A 16,722-nucleotide genomic window follows, 5' to 3' on the forward strand; every position below is an offset into this window, starting at 1 on the left:
CATCGCCATATTATGCCACAAAATTATGCCACCTCTATAAAAAGCCCAACATCATTTAGCTTGTGGGCAAAACTCAAAGAAAGCCCAAACTCTCTAAAGCCCACTACGACGTAGCAAATTCAAAACCCACTACGATGCGGCAACTTCAAAGCCCACTACAATGTGGCAACTTCAAAGCTCAAAGCTCACTACGATGTGGCAACCTCAAAGGCCACTACGATGTGGCAACTTCAAAGCCCACTACGACATGGCAAATACAAGGCCCACTACGATGCTACGATGCGGCATCTCTACTAAGCCCGTTGCTACACGGTAATATTTTTGCAAAATCCTACAAAGCCCAAATGCTAATTTGGCACTATTTTTACAAAGACCAAATGATAATTTGACACTATTTTCATAAAACCCAAATAATAATTTGGCAACCATCTCTAAGATCCCAAATGCTAATTTGGCACTATTTTTACAAAGCCCAAATGATAATTTGGCACTATTTTCATAAAGCCCAAAATAATAATTTGGCAACCATCTCTAAAAGCCCAAATGCTATTTTGGCACATGCTTACAAAACTCAAATATTATTCTTAACGCTTGTTTTACATATACTAAATCCCTCATTTATGGGAAATATAATTACTCATCTCTCAAAAAATATTTCTTTTACAAAACTCGTGGGAATTATGCTTAGTTTCCCATAATCAACTAACTACAAAAGCCCATGTATGTTACTCATGGCAAAACTGTCACACCCCAATCCCGATACCCGAATTTGTGACTATGACTGACATGCTAATATCAAGCTTAAACCTGATATTAACAAGAACCAACTTAACTTTTACAAGAGTTTCCCTCTTTCTTATTTTACATCCTTGTTTCTTTACTTCTTGATATAACCTATCACTTGACATTCAGAGCATCTACACTGTACTTAAAGATTGACATAATCCACCAGTTATTCAAATTTAGAATTTCACATAATACATCTCTTAATGCTTTAAGGTACATAACTTTCATTAGATCCTAAAATACACAATACTACAAAACTAAACATCATATACAAATTTGGGTTCTATACATTTAAAACTAAAACTAGCTCCTTCCAAAACTCGACTAAGGCTCCCTCTACTCCAAAATAAAACCTGTTGACTAAAAGAGTGGAAGGGGTGAGCTACATAGCTCAATAAAGGTAAGATATATGAGAATTTAATAAGGATGCATGTAAATTAAATCATTTCATTCTATAAATATTCAGATAGGAGAACATCTTTTCATGCATAGTATTTTATACTACTCATAATAATAAATTATACGCTCTTCATAGGAAAATAATTATTCTCCCTTTTCTTATTAGAATAATATTACCAAAACCTTTTAGATTGAACTTTTTTCATTTCTTACAAAGTAGCCAAATATAATATTGATTGTTTAACATCAATAAATATGTATTCTCATTACAAAATAATCATTTTAACTTAAATTAGATAATTGGTAACTTTGTCTTAAACTAGAAACAACTTGTCGAATAAGAAAAAATTTCTTTATAACTTCTTCTCATAAAATATTATAACTTTCATGGTCATAAAACTTAACATTTCATAAGAACAAATATTTAATAACTTTTAAATATAAACTTTTACTTTCATCAGAAACTTTATCTTTATAGCACAACAGAACTTCAGAAACTCTTATCTTTAAAGAACAGCTTTTCTTTTCATCAGAAACTTCTTCTTTTCATCAGAAACTTCTTCTTTTCATCATGCATTTAAACATAATCATTCTCTCATGATTAATAAAATAATATAGTTGTTCATAATATATTGGTTAGTTCATATCTGATATGTTTGTACAGAGAAGGCCTCATCACATTTGGGTGCCCTCATGTGCATGATATTGTCCTCTTTGGGAGGCCTGATGGCACATCCCCTCAAGGTTTTGTCCTTCCTTGCCATCCGTACACATTGGGGAGAAGGCCTTATTTAGATTAGAGTTATGGGCAACCCCATTTTCTCTACTTTAAATGGCCTGGAGTTACGGAAAATCCTATTTCCTCTACATTAAATGGCTAAACAGATAACATTTTCTATGGAAAGCCAGTAATTAACCCCTACTGGCCGAGTTTAGATCACCAGAGGAAATAACCCGAAAACATTTCATACTTTACATCATACTGAAATTTCTTATTTTGCATAACATTTCATAATAATAACATTTCCATTCTTTTCATTAAAGATCATGTTCGTGGAAATTAGTAATGGCATCAATATGCTTAAATTATATACAAAGGGTTTCGAGAACTCACGAACATATATTTATTTGAAACATGCTTATATGCCATACCTTTAATAAAAAATCCTTTTAATGCTCATATACTTTAAAATAACCTTATGACTTACCAAATGCTCATATACTTATCCCTTACCTGAAAGCAGAGGAACTGAGAGCTTACAGTCGAAGGAACTTAGACCTAGGGAATTGGTAACACCTAAACCAAATATCAAAGCTTATTACTATCCATAATTTCCTTGTTATAAACTTACACATTCATCTCAAAACCTATCTCTTGAAATCAAGGAAGTCCTAATCCCACCTCAACGAGGTTCCCATAACATATTATGCACACATCAACAAATAATGTACCAAACTAAAGAAAAACCATCATTCTCATATTAATAACATATCTCTAGAAGAGTCAACTTCATTTCAAAAGGTTCTTTGAGATTAGGGCAATAATGCATGCATAAACATAAACTCTTTTAAGCATGGTCATGTAACTATATACATTCATATGGTAACATACAACACGTTGGACAAAACAGTTTCATAAATACAACCGTCACATGGTTTAGAACCCCTCCTTTGAGTGCTAAACCTCAAACCAAGTTACACAAAATTAATCTATGATTTAGACATACCAAAAGATAAACATATTAAATTATAGCTCAAAACATTCACCCTAACTTTAGAATTAAATCCTCAAAGTCAGAGTTATCATTTACTATTTACTACTCATTTCAGTAGCATATGCCTCATTTGTAAAATACAAATGGACTGTCTATACACAACCACTCCCCTATATGGCCAGTATATACCATAAAAGTTTCGGAGTCAAAGCATAAAATCATGATTTATTAAAAACTATACAAGACAATGTGCTCAAATCTGTCTTGATAGAGTTTCATGCAACTTAGAAATTAAACCATTATTTTTATATTGAGTCAAATGCTGTGAGACCACTTCCATAACAATCACGTGTCTTAGATTCCATAGGAAATATCCCTAGCATCCAAATTCACTGTATAAAATTTAACACATAATTTACTGTACATGAACACAGAATCTGTTACAGTGACAACTTTGCAACGTTTTCTTGTAAATTTACAAAAAATTATCAAACGATGGTATTTTCATATGGGGATTTTTATACACTCATTAGAAATGTTAGAAAACACTTATATACAGTCATTTAACCATTTATAGCAAAAATACACACAACAAAAATCCCAGCAGCAGCATCAAAAGTACTCATTCTAACTTTGTCTTACTTAATCATATACAATCATTAATTAGTAAAAACCCTAATTTTATAAACCACAAATACCATTACTAAAAATTCTTTAAAGAATTCATGGATTCTAAGGTGAGAGTAGCTAGAACCCTTAACAAGTTTATGGTTCTTGAGGGGAAAATAGGAATAAAATCTCTCTTGCATGAAAGGATTTCCCTTTTCTAGTGGCTAGACCCAAAAGTATGAGAGGTAGAGAGCTTGAGAGAGTTTTCTTTCTTTTTGGTGTTGGACCCGTAGGCATGAAAGAGGGAGAGAGCTTCTTGAGTTTTCAGTTTCTTTGAGAGAGTGTGAAGAAGAAATAAGATGGAGTCTTGTCTTTCTTTCAAAGTGTGGACCTGTGGGTTTGAAAAAAAGGACATAAGAGAGTTCCTAGCACTTTCATTAAGAGAAAAGAGTGTAAAGTGGGTGAGAAATTCTGATTTGTGTACCTGTGGGAAATGGAGAGGGAAGGAGCTCCTTGGATGCTCTAGTTGCTTGAGAAAGTCAAGCAAGAGGTAAGGTGGAGCTTGTTCATTGCATGGCCAAGTCTTGGTCTTTGGGGCTTATCAACATGCATGGTTCTTTGGCTTTACATGTGTTGGATTTCAATTGGTTGCATGTGGGTGGAATTTCCACTATAACATCTCATGCATCATGCTTAATTAAAACACCAATTATGTATCTAATAACTCAAACCACTTAATATAATTTTGTACATACTTAGTATATATTTAAAATACCGATAGCCATTCAATTATTTATAATCTTTACAATTCTTATTCAAAGGTATTATAAAATAATATGCTTATTAAATACTCTTATATTAATTTTAGAAAGTAAGTGGCTTAAAAATAATAATTAACCACTCAAACACATAGTTTAATTATAAAATTGGGTCGAGGTGTTACAAAAACCATTCATTTTTGTAGGGATGACCAAGCCCAAAGGAGATCAACTACAAAGCCCAGTTGGGCTAGGACAGCTCACACACAAATTCCAACAATTGAAGCTCATGTGAGCTAACCAGCTAAATTTCAACACAACTTAAACAGTTGGAGCCCCTTTCCATCAAGTCCCAACTTGTCCAATCAGATCAGAAGAGGACACGTGTCCATCAGGGGTTAAACCCTTCCTCCACAAGCTAAAATCCCATCATCTTTTATGTGACATAAAGTTGAAATTGATGTGACAGAAAGCTGGGAAGCTTCAGCTAGTTGTCCTTTCTTTCTTCTCCAACCCATCCAGTCAAGAGCAGCCATGACAAGGCCCTTAAAGCTCTTGAAGTAACATGAAATCAGTTCATTTTCATACTAAAAACGTGTATTCTCTGGTTCATAAACCAAGCACATGAACCCCAAATGGGGAAACTTAGGGAAATGTGGTTTGAAGGGCACTAAGGGGATTCTAGCAGAGTTTCTAGCAAGGCTCCAAGGTTGACACTTGGCTTGGGTGGTCCAATCTGCCTTAGAAAACTCTGATTCTAGCAGTAGCATAACCAAGATCATGAGCCTAAAACCATGCTCTAATCCCATCAGCCAAGACTAATCAGCATTCAATGCTAAGCCAGAATCCCAGCTGTTATTGCCCATAACAGCAAGAACCTTCTGAAAGTTGAACTTACTATTCTTAGCTAAAATCCTAAGAACGATTCTCTAAGGATTTTCTGAAGATTAAGAAAGATTTAGCAAAGATTATTTGCTAATCACCCCCTAAAAACCCTAATATAAATGGAACTCTCTATTAATGCTTCAACAACACACTAACACACCAAGATACACTCAGACATACACCAGAAAAGATTCTTCCTTAACCTCTTTGCTTAAGCTTTCCCTAAACTCTGAAAAAGTCACTGAGTTCTTAGTTTCAAGTTTAGGAACTAAGTTCCCGAGCTCCTAGCTCAAAAACACTTCTCATAGCTTTACTCATAAATATTTATCTACCCCCAGTAGAAAGCTCCAACAACCTTACTATATACTCTCACTCATTACTCATACTACTCACAAATGACTCTCTCCACTCACTACATATATTATATTCACGAGCATGCCATGGCACCATAATGATCTTGCTACGCTAGCTGGGATCTCTCTCTCTCCCTTCATCTCACACTAAGTTTTCTCCATTATTTGTTATTATGGAACCCATGATATTTACTTATCCATTTACTATTAATGGTTAGGGTATAACTGTTACTATAGAATTTTTCCCTCATATTGTTATATTAGAAGACTCCTTTCTAGAGCTAACGGATGATGAGTCTGAAAGTGTAGATATTTTCCTTAATCTGTGAAGTAGCTAACAGCTGGAAGTTTATTTTGTTTTATCCTACTTTACTGCTGGGCTATTTTCTGCAGAAAAACCTTATGGTTGGGTCATTTTCTGCAGAAACATTTTACTGCTGGGTCATTTCTTACAGTATGCTTTTTTTTTTAATCGTGTTGACATGTCCGTTGTAGGGATTGTTCATGGGCCACTCTTGTCAATTCCAATCTAAGCCCAAGGCATAAAATATAGTGGATTTCTTGGATCTTCACTGATAGCCTTTGGGCTGTGCATCAAGTCTATCGTCGAGTTTCGGTTTAGACCTCCAACCCAATATAAATCTTATTTGTCGGAAGGAAAACTTTTTCGCCCCCGACAGTGTCAATGGATACAGGACTGACGGGTTTGACTGCAACGTCGCTCTACACCTTTCCAATCCGTGAGTGTTTATATTTACAATTTTATCCTTATCATGCATCATGTTTTACTTGAATAACGAGTTGATGGGAAATGTTAAAAAAATTCTCTAAAGACATTAGTTTAGAAACTATTTTTAGAAATATTTTATAAAAAAAGGAAAAATAATAATTTTGTTATCAACTTTTTATATATTTTTATAAAAATAATGTCAAAACTTTCTTAATGTAGCTTATTAACAATTGCCCTAAAAATAACTGACGCTTCCAAAATATTCCATTTGAGGCTATACACGGACTTTCTCCTATATGGGCCTGGCCTATTATGATCTCCAGCAGTCCAGTTTGTATCACTGATTTCTAAAACCACCCGATTAACTTTAACAATAAGTGACACTAAAATTTTTAAGCTTACCAGACATTGTAGCTGAATTATATATCCTCTCGTTTTCAGTAATAGGAAAAGGAAATCAATAATAATTGATTGAAATATCTTTGACTATCGGCAACATAATCTAAAGCAAACATGCAAGATCCTCTTCAGGTTATTCTATATAAGAAGTTAAACAACTTCATACGAAATCCATGTGGGACTCGTTTTAAAATGCTTACACCGTTGCACGTAAGGTTGAAAGTTCCAATGAAAGATTTGGATCTACCTTATATAAGCTTCTTATTAGATCTGGCTTAGTGTTTAGCAAAATGGCAGAGTCAACCAGAAATGCTTTGCACAGTATAGGAATTGTAGACCTTGTTTAATCACTTCCTATTAGCTCAGCCTAAACTGGTGCAAGATTTGTGTTACTTTGGGCTGCTGTGGGTGCATATTGCAAATGATAAGAGATTTGTATTGTTCCCACTGTCAGATGAAATCCAATTTTAGTTTCTTGCTTAATGGAAAAAGTAGTTGGACTGAATGCTATTTGAGTGTCTGAATTATGTTTTTTTTTTTTTTTTTGGGTGAGGAAAGCCTGAATTATGAATTAATATTTCATAATCAAGTTCTTACCCCTCTCTCTTCCCCCCATATTTTAATTTACGTTACTAAACACCGTTACACCACACAAGTGTATCAGTATCCTCATATAACCTTTTCTTGCTCCCGGTAGGGGTTGAAAATTTAAAAACTTTCTAGAAAGGGAAGAGCTCATTTTTAGTCACCAGTGGAACTAGACATTGGACATAGGTTGTGTCCTAGAAAAGTCTTGGATATTGAGAAGACTTAATAATGGAGCCTCATTTCGTGCTATCATCAACTATACAATTTTTTTTTTTTTTTTGGTCTCATATTCTTAAATCTTAATTATAACTTGTTACATATTCTTTTTATTTTTATTATTAAATAATCAAAATTTAAAAAAAATTAAACACATAATATATCACAATTGATATTAGAACTGCTCTCCTCTAAACAAAATAGATGTGCATGATGATTTGAACTGCCACTCCTCTAGCTTGGTTTAGAGAAAAATTTTAGGACAAAGATTAGCTCCAAACTAGCTTGGAGGAATCTTCTTCAAAATATACATGGTGATTTATGAGACTATTTAATTATATTATTTAAACATGTCACATGATTCATTAAAAAAGTTATGTGACTAATTCTAATCATGGATGATCTCTTTGATCACTACATAATGAGTTAGAGGAAGATAACTCCAAACCAGTTTGAAGCTTAATTTTTCCAAAATTTATTCAATCTTGAGCAAAGTTTAATTCCAACCACTACGTGGAAATTTATAAAACTATTTATGTGTATTTTTAAACAAGTCACGTGGCTCATTAAAAAAAGTTATGTGACTAAAATTATATAAGAACAGTCTCTTTAATTGCCAAATAGTGAATTGGAGGAAGATTTTTGAAATCTTTAATGTTAAATGTGTTACAAAAACCAAGCTAATTTATTTGCTTTAAAAAAAACTAAAAGTTGAATTATTTGTACCAAAAAAAAAAAAAAAAATAGAGACTGTAAGGACTCAATCTGTAACGACCACAAAATGATATTGGGTTCGCATGTAAAAAGGCCCAAACAATATAATTTGTAGAGCGTGGGTTTGAAAGGCTAGGCCTTGGTCACTGAACGGTGGTTAGTCATGGTGTTCATACAAAAGTAGACCATGTTCGCTTGAGGAGTCTTTCTCCTCGAGACAGTCTGGGAGGTTCTGGTTCTTGGCCTTTTTTTCCCAGCCTCTTTTCTGCACTGCTTATTTTTCCTTTTATATTAGCTTTCACTCCCCTTCCAACGTCCACGTGTAGGTTCAACTTTCCAGGGCTGATACTTGTCCCATCAGCTCATACCCAGAGTGGTTGGGGGTGGTTGTAAAAGCTGAAAAGCATTGCTCTGTCTGGCGCAGAGTATTTAATGGCAGCCTTTCTTTTGTCCTTTGTCGCCATACTGTCCAGGGCTCCTTTATCTATCAATGCGGATGTGTTCGGCTCTTCCCAAAACTGTTCCTATGCCGTTTTTGTCATTTCTTTTAGGAATGCATTGGGGATGCCGAGGACAGAATCATCCTCGGCTATGTCTCAAAGCTACTTGGACTTTCATTGTGTGTCCTCGGCAATTCCTCTCCTCAGCTCGGGCCTTGGGCCCTAATATAAAGTGGGCTAGGGTCACAAATTCTTGGGCCCCACAATAGCCCCTCAAAATCCTGCTGCCCGACCTCTTGGTCGGGGAGGAGGGTTTTGGTGATGTCGGGCCTATATCATGGCTTGCCCAGCTTTGTCCTTCATTAATATCGGTGTCTTTTCGCTTGTCTGGGAAACGCTCCCGGTCATAAGACATTCCTTTAATTTTACTCACGCCGCGCCTCTGCAGTTTCAATGTATAAGGTGCACTTTTAATAAGTTCCTTTTACGAGGCGACGTCCATCCAACGGTTGTAGACGGCGTTGGAAGTTGAGTGGGAATTATCCCGTTTGTAGCTTCTCTTGGAAATATGTACAGATTAAATGCCATCAGACTTGCCTTCCGTATAAGAAGCAAGGCAAGAGGTTACTTCTTTTACGTACAAACCCCTCAGTCTTTTCAAATTCCTAAACCTCTAGCTGCGTTCAAAGTTTTCATCACCAGTGCAATTCAGGCCTTAGTGAGTGATATGTTTGAGGCAAAAATGGGGGTGAAGGGATCACACCCTCTCCAGAAGCACTGGGTCTCCCCGAGACTCAAGATGGCGCGGTCAGAGCAAGGGAGACGGAGACTTAAGACAGCTCTTCCCTTTCGCAAGGCGGGGGAGAAACCTCATCTTCCTTCAGCCAAAATCCGAAGCAGATACTGGTCGCACCAAATTTTCAGTGCGATAGCAATGGGATTTCTCATCGTCGGTACCATCCACTCTCTCTCAAGTGCTACTAATATGGCACCAGCGTGTTAGGACTCAGAGCTGATGCGGGGATTAGGCATCCTCGTTTCCTCCTCTCCTCCTCCTCTAGTGCCTTCTTTTACCTCCGCTTCTTCTTCTCTTCCATCACTAGGGACATCCTAGTGTTTCTACTTCTTCTTCTTCTGCCTCTTCCATCACCGGATCCATCCTGGTGCTTTTACTTCTTCCTCTTCTTCTCCTCTTCCATCAAAGGGGGTCACCCTCTTATACATAATCGCTACTGGAGCAGAGTTTAGAAAGATTTGTCATTTCCTTGTATCTTTTTATTTTTGCTTTTGTAATTAGCTTCCTGTATAGGCTTGTTTAAGCCCCTCATTGTACGTTGTACTACTTCTTTATATTAATGAAAGTTGACATTATTTTATTCTATGTATTCTTTCTTTTCTGCAATAGTTATGCTGTGAATGGATGTGCTGTTATACGATGATTTTTTATTTATTTTTTATTTTTATTCTGAACGATACTTAGGGCCGAAACCCTTGTTAAGAAAAAGATATTATTTTGAGCTTCTTGAAACTATCCGGCACCACAATGCCGAATTGAAAAAGGTTACATACCCAAGATTAGCCAAGATGACAGCTGAATGCTCGGTATTGTGTAGGAGGTCATCATTCGAGGATGGGTAACCCAAAAATGAATTGCTTATGCAGGTCGCCATGTACTAGGGTGCTTTGCCACCTTCCTAATAACCTTCATAGCCTTAGCCATTTTTGGCATCCGGTTCGAGGACCGAAGTACGACCATATCGAACTTAAACGCTCGTTTGCATCAGTTCCCTTAGAACTGAGGATCTGAGGACAGGTCGGGATCTTCATTCTGTCTAGGACTTAATCCGACTTTCAGTAAATAATCTTCCCATAGGTCTGAGCAATCTAGAATTCTCTTAAGTGGTTGGTTTCCCCATAGGTTTGAGTCCGAGGACCATGCAATACCTTGGTTCTATCCAAAACTTAGCTTTTTAAGTAGTTGGTTTCCCCATAGGTTTGAGTCCGAGGACCATACAATACCTTGGTTCTGTCCAAAACTTAGATATTTTCTTTAAGTAGTTGGTTTTCTCATAGGTTTGAGTCTGAGGATCATGCAATACCTTGGTTCTGTCCAAAACTTAGATATTTTCTTTAAGTAGTTGGTTTTCCCATAGGTTTGAGTCCAAGGACCATGCAATACCTTGGTTCTGTCCAAAACTTAGATATTTTCTTTAAGTAGTTGGTTTCCCCATAGGTTTGAGTCCGAGGACCATGCAATACCTTGGTTCTGTCCAAAACTTAGATATTTTCTTTAAGTAGTTGGTTTCCCCATAGGTTTGAGTCTGAGGACCATACAATACCTTGATTCTGTCCAAAACTTAGATATTTTCTTTAAGTAGTTGGGTTGGGGGGGTTAGCCCCTCGGCCAAGGTGCGGGACGTTGATCTGAGGTTGGAAGCCCCTAGAACCATTCGCACTACTGACTCTTCGAAGCATAGCCCCTAGTGGGACTTTATATTAGGACTCAATAACGGTCCGCTGGAAGTGATGGAGTGCCAACGCACAAGCCTTCCTCACAGACGGCGCCAATTGTAAGGACTCAATTTGTAACGACCACAAAATGATATTAGGTTCGCACGTAAAAAGGCCCCAACAATATAATTTGTAGAGCGTGAGTTTGAAAGGCTAGGCCTTGGTTACCGAACGGTGGTTAGTCATGATGTTCATACAAAAGTAGACCATGTTCGCTCGAGGAGTCTTTCTTCTCGAGACGCCTCGAGACGGTTTGGGAGGCTCTGGTTCTTGGCCTTTTTTTCCCAGCTTCTTTTCTAGACTGCTTATTTTTCCTTGGGATAATTACACATTACCCACCTGTGGTTTACCTCTAATTCTAAGTGCCTACCTGTGGTTCAAATTTTGACACTTTACCCACCTGTGATTATCTCCGTCTATGTCCCGTGTGCCCACCTCTCCCTCATCGTTACTCTAACATAGGAAATAGATCAAAGTCACTCCCATCCAGATCAAAACACTCACTTTTCCAAAAACCACTCAGTCGCTCTCATCCGGCTTGCTCACCAAAAATCACTCAGTGTCACTCCCAAAAATCACTCACTCACTCCCATCGTTCATGCAAACCGAACCGAGATAGACAGCTTTTTCGTTCAGCTGTGGCAGGAAGACTCACTCATGGGTATCGCACTTCGCTTCACTTGACTGGGAGTTGAAAGCTTGAGGTCGTGCATGCAAACCGATTTGAGGAAGATCAAGATTATTGCATCTGTTCTGTTCAGCCGTTGCAGGTAGATTAGGATTTTGCATTTTAATATTTGAAATCTAGGGTTCTGAATTGGGTCTTAAAATGCTGGTGAATTTTAAAATGCCGGTGGTGAGTTTTAAAATGCCGGTGCCGGTGGTGGGTTTTAAAAACCCATTTTTGCCGGTGGTGGGTTTTAAAATGCCGGTGAGTGTTAAAATTCCTGTGGGTTTTAAAATTGGGTAGTCTTTCTTCCAAATTCTTTCTTCCAAATTAAGTTCTTGCTTTACCATGGAACTGGTTTATATCTGCATTTTCTTATTACTGGCTTAACAATTATGAATATATCTGCATTTTCTTATTACTTTAAAATAAAGGTCTGTGGCCCATCAACTTTTTTAACAATGTGGTTGTAGCATGAGTAGTTGTTACTAAATTTAGATGAGTTGATTCTTGCCACTCGTAACAAATTTATTGGTCTATAAGCTTGTAACAAATTTTTGCTATGTCTTCATCAACTGGCAATGGCTCTACAACTAGTGGTTTCTACCGTGCCGGAGATGGTCATTTATGTACCCTTGAGAATTGTGCCCTAAGAACAAATCAAAAAGCTGGTAACTATGGAAGAAGATTCGTTGGTTGTAGTCAATTTAATGTAAGTAACAATTATATTGTTGTATTTGAATTGAGTTGAATTGAATTATTAGTTGTGATTAATTGTGAACTGTGAAATTAATTGTTATAATTGTAATGCTTAGGTTGGTCCCAAATGTGGCTTCTTTCAGTGGGTGGATAATGAAACTTGTAAGAGTGACCGTGAAAGGATAAGTATGCTTGAGAATGAATTGCAGCTTGCAAATCAGAGAGAAATGACAACTAAAGAAATGGAAGAAAGATGTAACCGGAGGGAAAGAGAAACTCATGAGCTTTATGTAGAAATTAGAGAGAAACTTAAGAGAGTTAGAGAGAGTGAGAGATTGTACAAGATGGCATTAGTTTTGTCATGGTTATTTTTCATTTTTGTAATGTTGTTGTTGTGTTTTGCCTCAGTGAACAATAATGTAAGAGCGAGGAACCTTAATCTGCCATTATGCTTGGTGGGATGTTGAAATGTTATTGGGTAATTGAAATTGAAAGTGTTGTTTTTGTGCAAATATTGTTTAGTATAATTTTTTTATTCCTTTTTACTTCATCCTATGATTGATATATATTGGCACAAAGTGTTATGTGGAAATGTTAATAACATAATAATTTGAATGGAACATGTTGGTTCAATATATACACCTGTGTCAATGCACACCTACCTATAAATGGAACATGTTTTACACATATACATGATTTGTTGCACACCTGCCTATCAATGGAACATGTTTTACACAGACACAGGATTTGTTGTGTGAATACATACACCTGTGTAAATTCACCAAAAGAAGAAGACAAGAAAAACAGAGTCCACCAAAAGCACAAGACAAGCGTAACACAACAAAATACTTTATCCTATTTCAATGTACATTAACATTAATAAAAGTGAAGAGTCATTAAGCACATCCTGTGACTTCACAAAATAAAAGTGAAGACATTAACAAAATACTTTATGCCACATGCATACAAAATTGCCAACATTGTTTTTGGCACATCTTGTGACTTTACACATCTTCCAATTAAAACCCACCAATTAGTCCACTAGTGCTCAGACATACACATTTCCAACCGAAATTGCCAATATTGTTTTTGACACTTGACATATACGTTAAACAAGTGAACTATAACAAAAAAGTTGTTGAAACTTTAACATCTTCCAAGTTGTCATTTACTACTTTAGGTACCCTTACCAGCTACATTCTTGCCCTTGCCAGCTGCATTCTTGCCCTTGCCACCAACTGGTTGAAACTTTCTGCCTTTAAACCCCCTAGCAGATGCACTTGGCTGCATAACCAAAATCCAACAGTTAGCAAGATGATCCAACAATAGCAAGTAAGAGGAAAAAAATAAACAAAATAGAACAAGCCAGAGGTGCCTGAGATGGTAAAGAATCCCATGTCTCTCTAGGGGTATGGAAGCTTGGTTGTGAGGATGAAGAGAACCAGTTAGCCTTAGATCTAGTTGCAGGTTGAGTTGCAGCCTCAGATCTATTGTTTGGTACAGGTTGAGATGCAGTTTGACCAAAAGCTCTGTATGCACTTTGAGATCTTGGTGGCTGAGATGCAGTTTGAGGTGTTGCAGTCTACTTTGTTTTTGTAGATTTACTGCCTTGTGCCTACAAAGAGGGTAGTACAAGTTACATACACACGAAATACTTGAGGAAATGAATATAGTTCAAAGCATGGAAATACTTACAGCTGCTGATTTAGCAAGTCTATCTCTTCTCTGCTATGGAGTTTCACCAGTGATGCCTGTCTTGCACCCTCTTGCATTATGTCCTTCTTTCTTGCACTTCCCACACTTGATTGTCTTGTTCATCCTAGAAACTCTATAAGGGTTCCTTGGCTCTTCAGGATCTCTTTTTCTTTGCTTTGGTGGTCTGCCAGGTGGTTTATACACATGAGGAGCAATAGGAGCAGGTTGGTTAGTCTTAACCCACTCAGACTGGCCAGGCATTGGCTGTATTATCTCTTTGTATGTTTCAGCAAATGTCTCTTTTAAGTAACAAGGATGCACGTAGTCCTCCACTTTCTCCAGGTTCTTAACAATAGCAGAGATCTCATGTTTGTAGGGAAGTCCTGTCAAATCCCAAATCCTACAGCTGCATACTTTCTTAGCCAAGTCAACCACATGTCTCTCATGACCATTATCAACCTCATACATGAAGCTGCCTGCTGGAGTAGCACTGAAAGGTATAGATTCATGTTTTAACTTCTCTAATTTGTCTTAAATATTAGGACAAACTTTTCCAGTGTATTTTGCTATACCTCTCATCTTTTTGTATTGTTTGGTCATGAGCCTAACTCTAATCCACTCCAACATTGCTAAAATTGGCTTATCCCTAGCTTCTAAAATCATGGCATTAAAAGACTCACTCAAGTTATTAGCTAAACAATCACACAAAACTCTACTACTAAAGTGAGACTTAGACCATTGTGCAGGGTTGATGTCAGCAAGATACTCCCATGCCTTGACATCCAAATCCTTCATTTCCTGCATTCTTCTCTCAAACTCCCTGACTGTTGTGACTCCAGCACATCTCCACAGTGCATCCTTCAACTCCAAGCCCTTATGATCCACTTTGAAATTATTATAGATATGCTTCACACAATATCTATGCTCACAAATTGGGAACAGCATCTCAATTGCAGGTATAAGGCCCTTATACAAGTTACAAAACAGAACAAGTAAATATGTTAGTTAAACATGTTGAAATGAACTGAAGTATGTATTATTGAACTTTAAAAATGTCTACTAAATATGTTAGTACAATTGTAGGTCATACCTTTTGTCTATCACTGATGAAGACCATATTAAGTTGCTCTGGATCCTCAATGTCATCTGAAAACTGCTACAGAAACCATACCAATGAATCTTTGTTTTCTTGCTCAACAACAGCAAATGCAACTGGGAAAATATTGTTATTTGCATCTCTAGCTATGGCAGAAAGTATTTGCCCCCCAAATCTGCCTTTCAAGTGGCACCCATCTAAACCAATAATTGGTTTACAACCTCACAAAAACCCAAGTTTTTTTGCATTATACCTAATATACATTCTCTTAAATTTCGGCTGTGCATTTTCATCTTCCATTTCAGTTTGCAAAATAACCCTACTTCCTTTATCATTCAATCTTATCATCTCTGCATAATCCCTAAGTTTCCCATATTGCAGCTGTTCATCCCTAGTAATCAAGTCAGTAGCTTTCCTCTTTGCCCTATACACTTAACTGTAACTTATGTCAACTTCAAGTGCTTGCTTCACATGATGTTGAACACCAGCTACTTTCCAATTGGGGTTTTTGTCAAACTCCTGCATAAACTTCTTTGCAACATAAGTTGAAGTCACTTGGCTGTGTTTGAAGGATCTAGGGCAAGTGCACTCTGGATTGAATGTTTTTATTTGGAATGTCAACTCTTCAGGTAGTTGAGATGCATAACACCTCCATCCACATTCATTGATGCAATAAATTGATATCTTCTTCTTCTCATTCAGCTTGAACTTGATATTTACTGGCTTCTTTATCGCATATTCCCTCAATGCCTCCCTAAATACTTTAGAGTTTGGAAACTTCATTCCTTTCCTTAACTCTGGCTTTCTCATGTCAGTTTGGACTTTAAACTCAAGTTCTTTTGCAGCTGCTGCTGGCTGATCATCATCAGACACTACTAGACTTTCCATGTCATCTTTAAGAGGTGGGTCAATCCATTCACCCTCTTCAAGAGGTGGGTCATTGTCAGCTGCAGTATTCCTATGTGGGGCTGCATACACATGTACATCCACATGGGTAGATGGCCCATCATCTCCTTCAGAGGGCCTATGTGGGGATGCATGTGTAGATGGCCCATCATCTTCTTCAGAGGGCCTATGTGGGGCTGCATGTGTAGATGGCCCATCATCTACATTTCCAAAAACATCATCATCAAAATCTGGCCCCTTAAACCCTTCCTCTAACCAATCAATATCACCTCCTTCAGCATCCACATTAACTCCCTCATGCACCTCATGCACATCATCATCACTCTCACCCATCTCATGCACATCATCATCATCATTTGCTACTTCCTCATTACCAAATGGTTGTTCAACAGCAAGTGGCTCCTCACCACCCTCAACATATAGTGTTATCTTATCTGTAGGCCATGCAACATGAATATCACACATATAAACAACATCACCATCTTCATTTATAAGCCTTAACCCTTGCTCCAAATTACCTCCAGGAATAAGATAATGATATCTACTTGTACTAAGT

At 37.1% G+C, this 16,722-nt stretch overlaps 1 protein-coding gene across 1 annotated transcript; it reads right to left on the minus strand.

Moving 5' to 3' along the window:
* Positions 1-14,197: 14,197 nt before the first annotated feature.
* On the minus strand, positions 14,198-15,608 carry LOC115949901. The gene is made up of 4 exons (XM_031067165.1): positions 15,523-15,608; positions 15,336-15,435; positions 14,737-15,130; positions 14,198-14,640 (listed from the first exon to the last, which is right to left on the minus strand). The coding sequence occupies exons 1-4, from the start codon at positions 15,606-15,608 to the stop codon at positions 14,198-14,200; spliced, it is 1,023 nt and encodes a 340-aa protein (XP_030923025.1).
* Between the last annotated feature and the right edge of the window lie 1,114 nt (positions 15,609-16,722).

This window comes from Quercus lobata, chromosome 6 (assembly GCF_001633185.2).
Source record: "Quercus lobata isolate SW786 chromosome 6, ValleyOak3.0 Primary Assembly, whole genome shotgun sequence".
NCBI classification, from domain to species: Eukaryota; Viridiplantae; Streptophyta; class Magnoliopsida; order Fagales; family Fagaceae; genus Quercus; species Quercus lobata.

Excerpts from the sequence above, each read along its gene's own strand:
- LOC115949901 (XM_031067165.1), bottom strand. The coding sequence starts at position 15,608 with ATGATAAGATTGAATGATAAAGGAAGTAGGGTTATTTTGCAAACTGAA. Across the intron at positions 15,436-15,522 it reads CAGCCGAAATTTAAGAGAAT|ATTTGGGGGGCAAATACTTT; the intron begins GTATATTAGGTA and ends CTTGAAAGGCAG. Across the intron at positions 15,131-15,335 it reads AAGAAAACAAAGATTCATTG|GGCCTTATACCTGCAATTGA; the intron begins GTATGGTTTCTG and ends AACTTGTATAAG.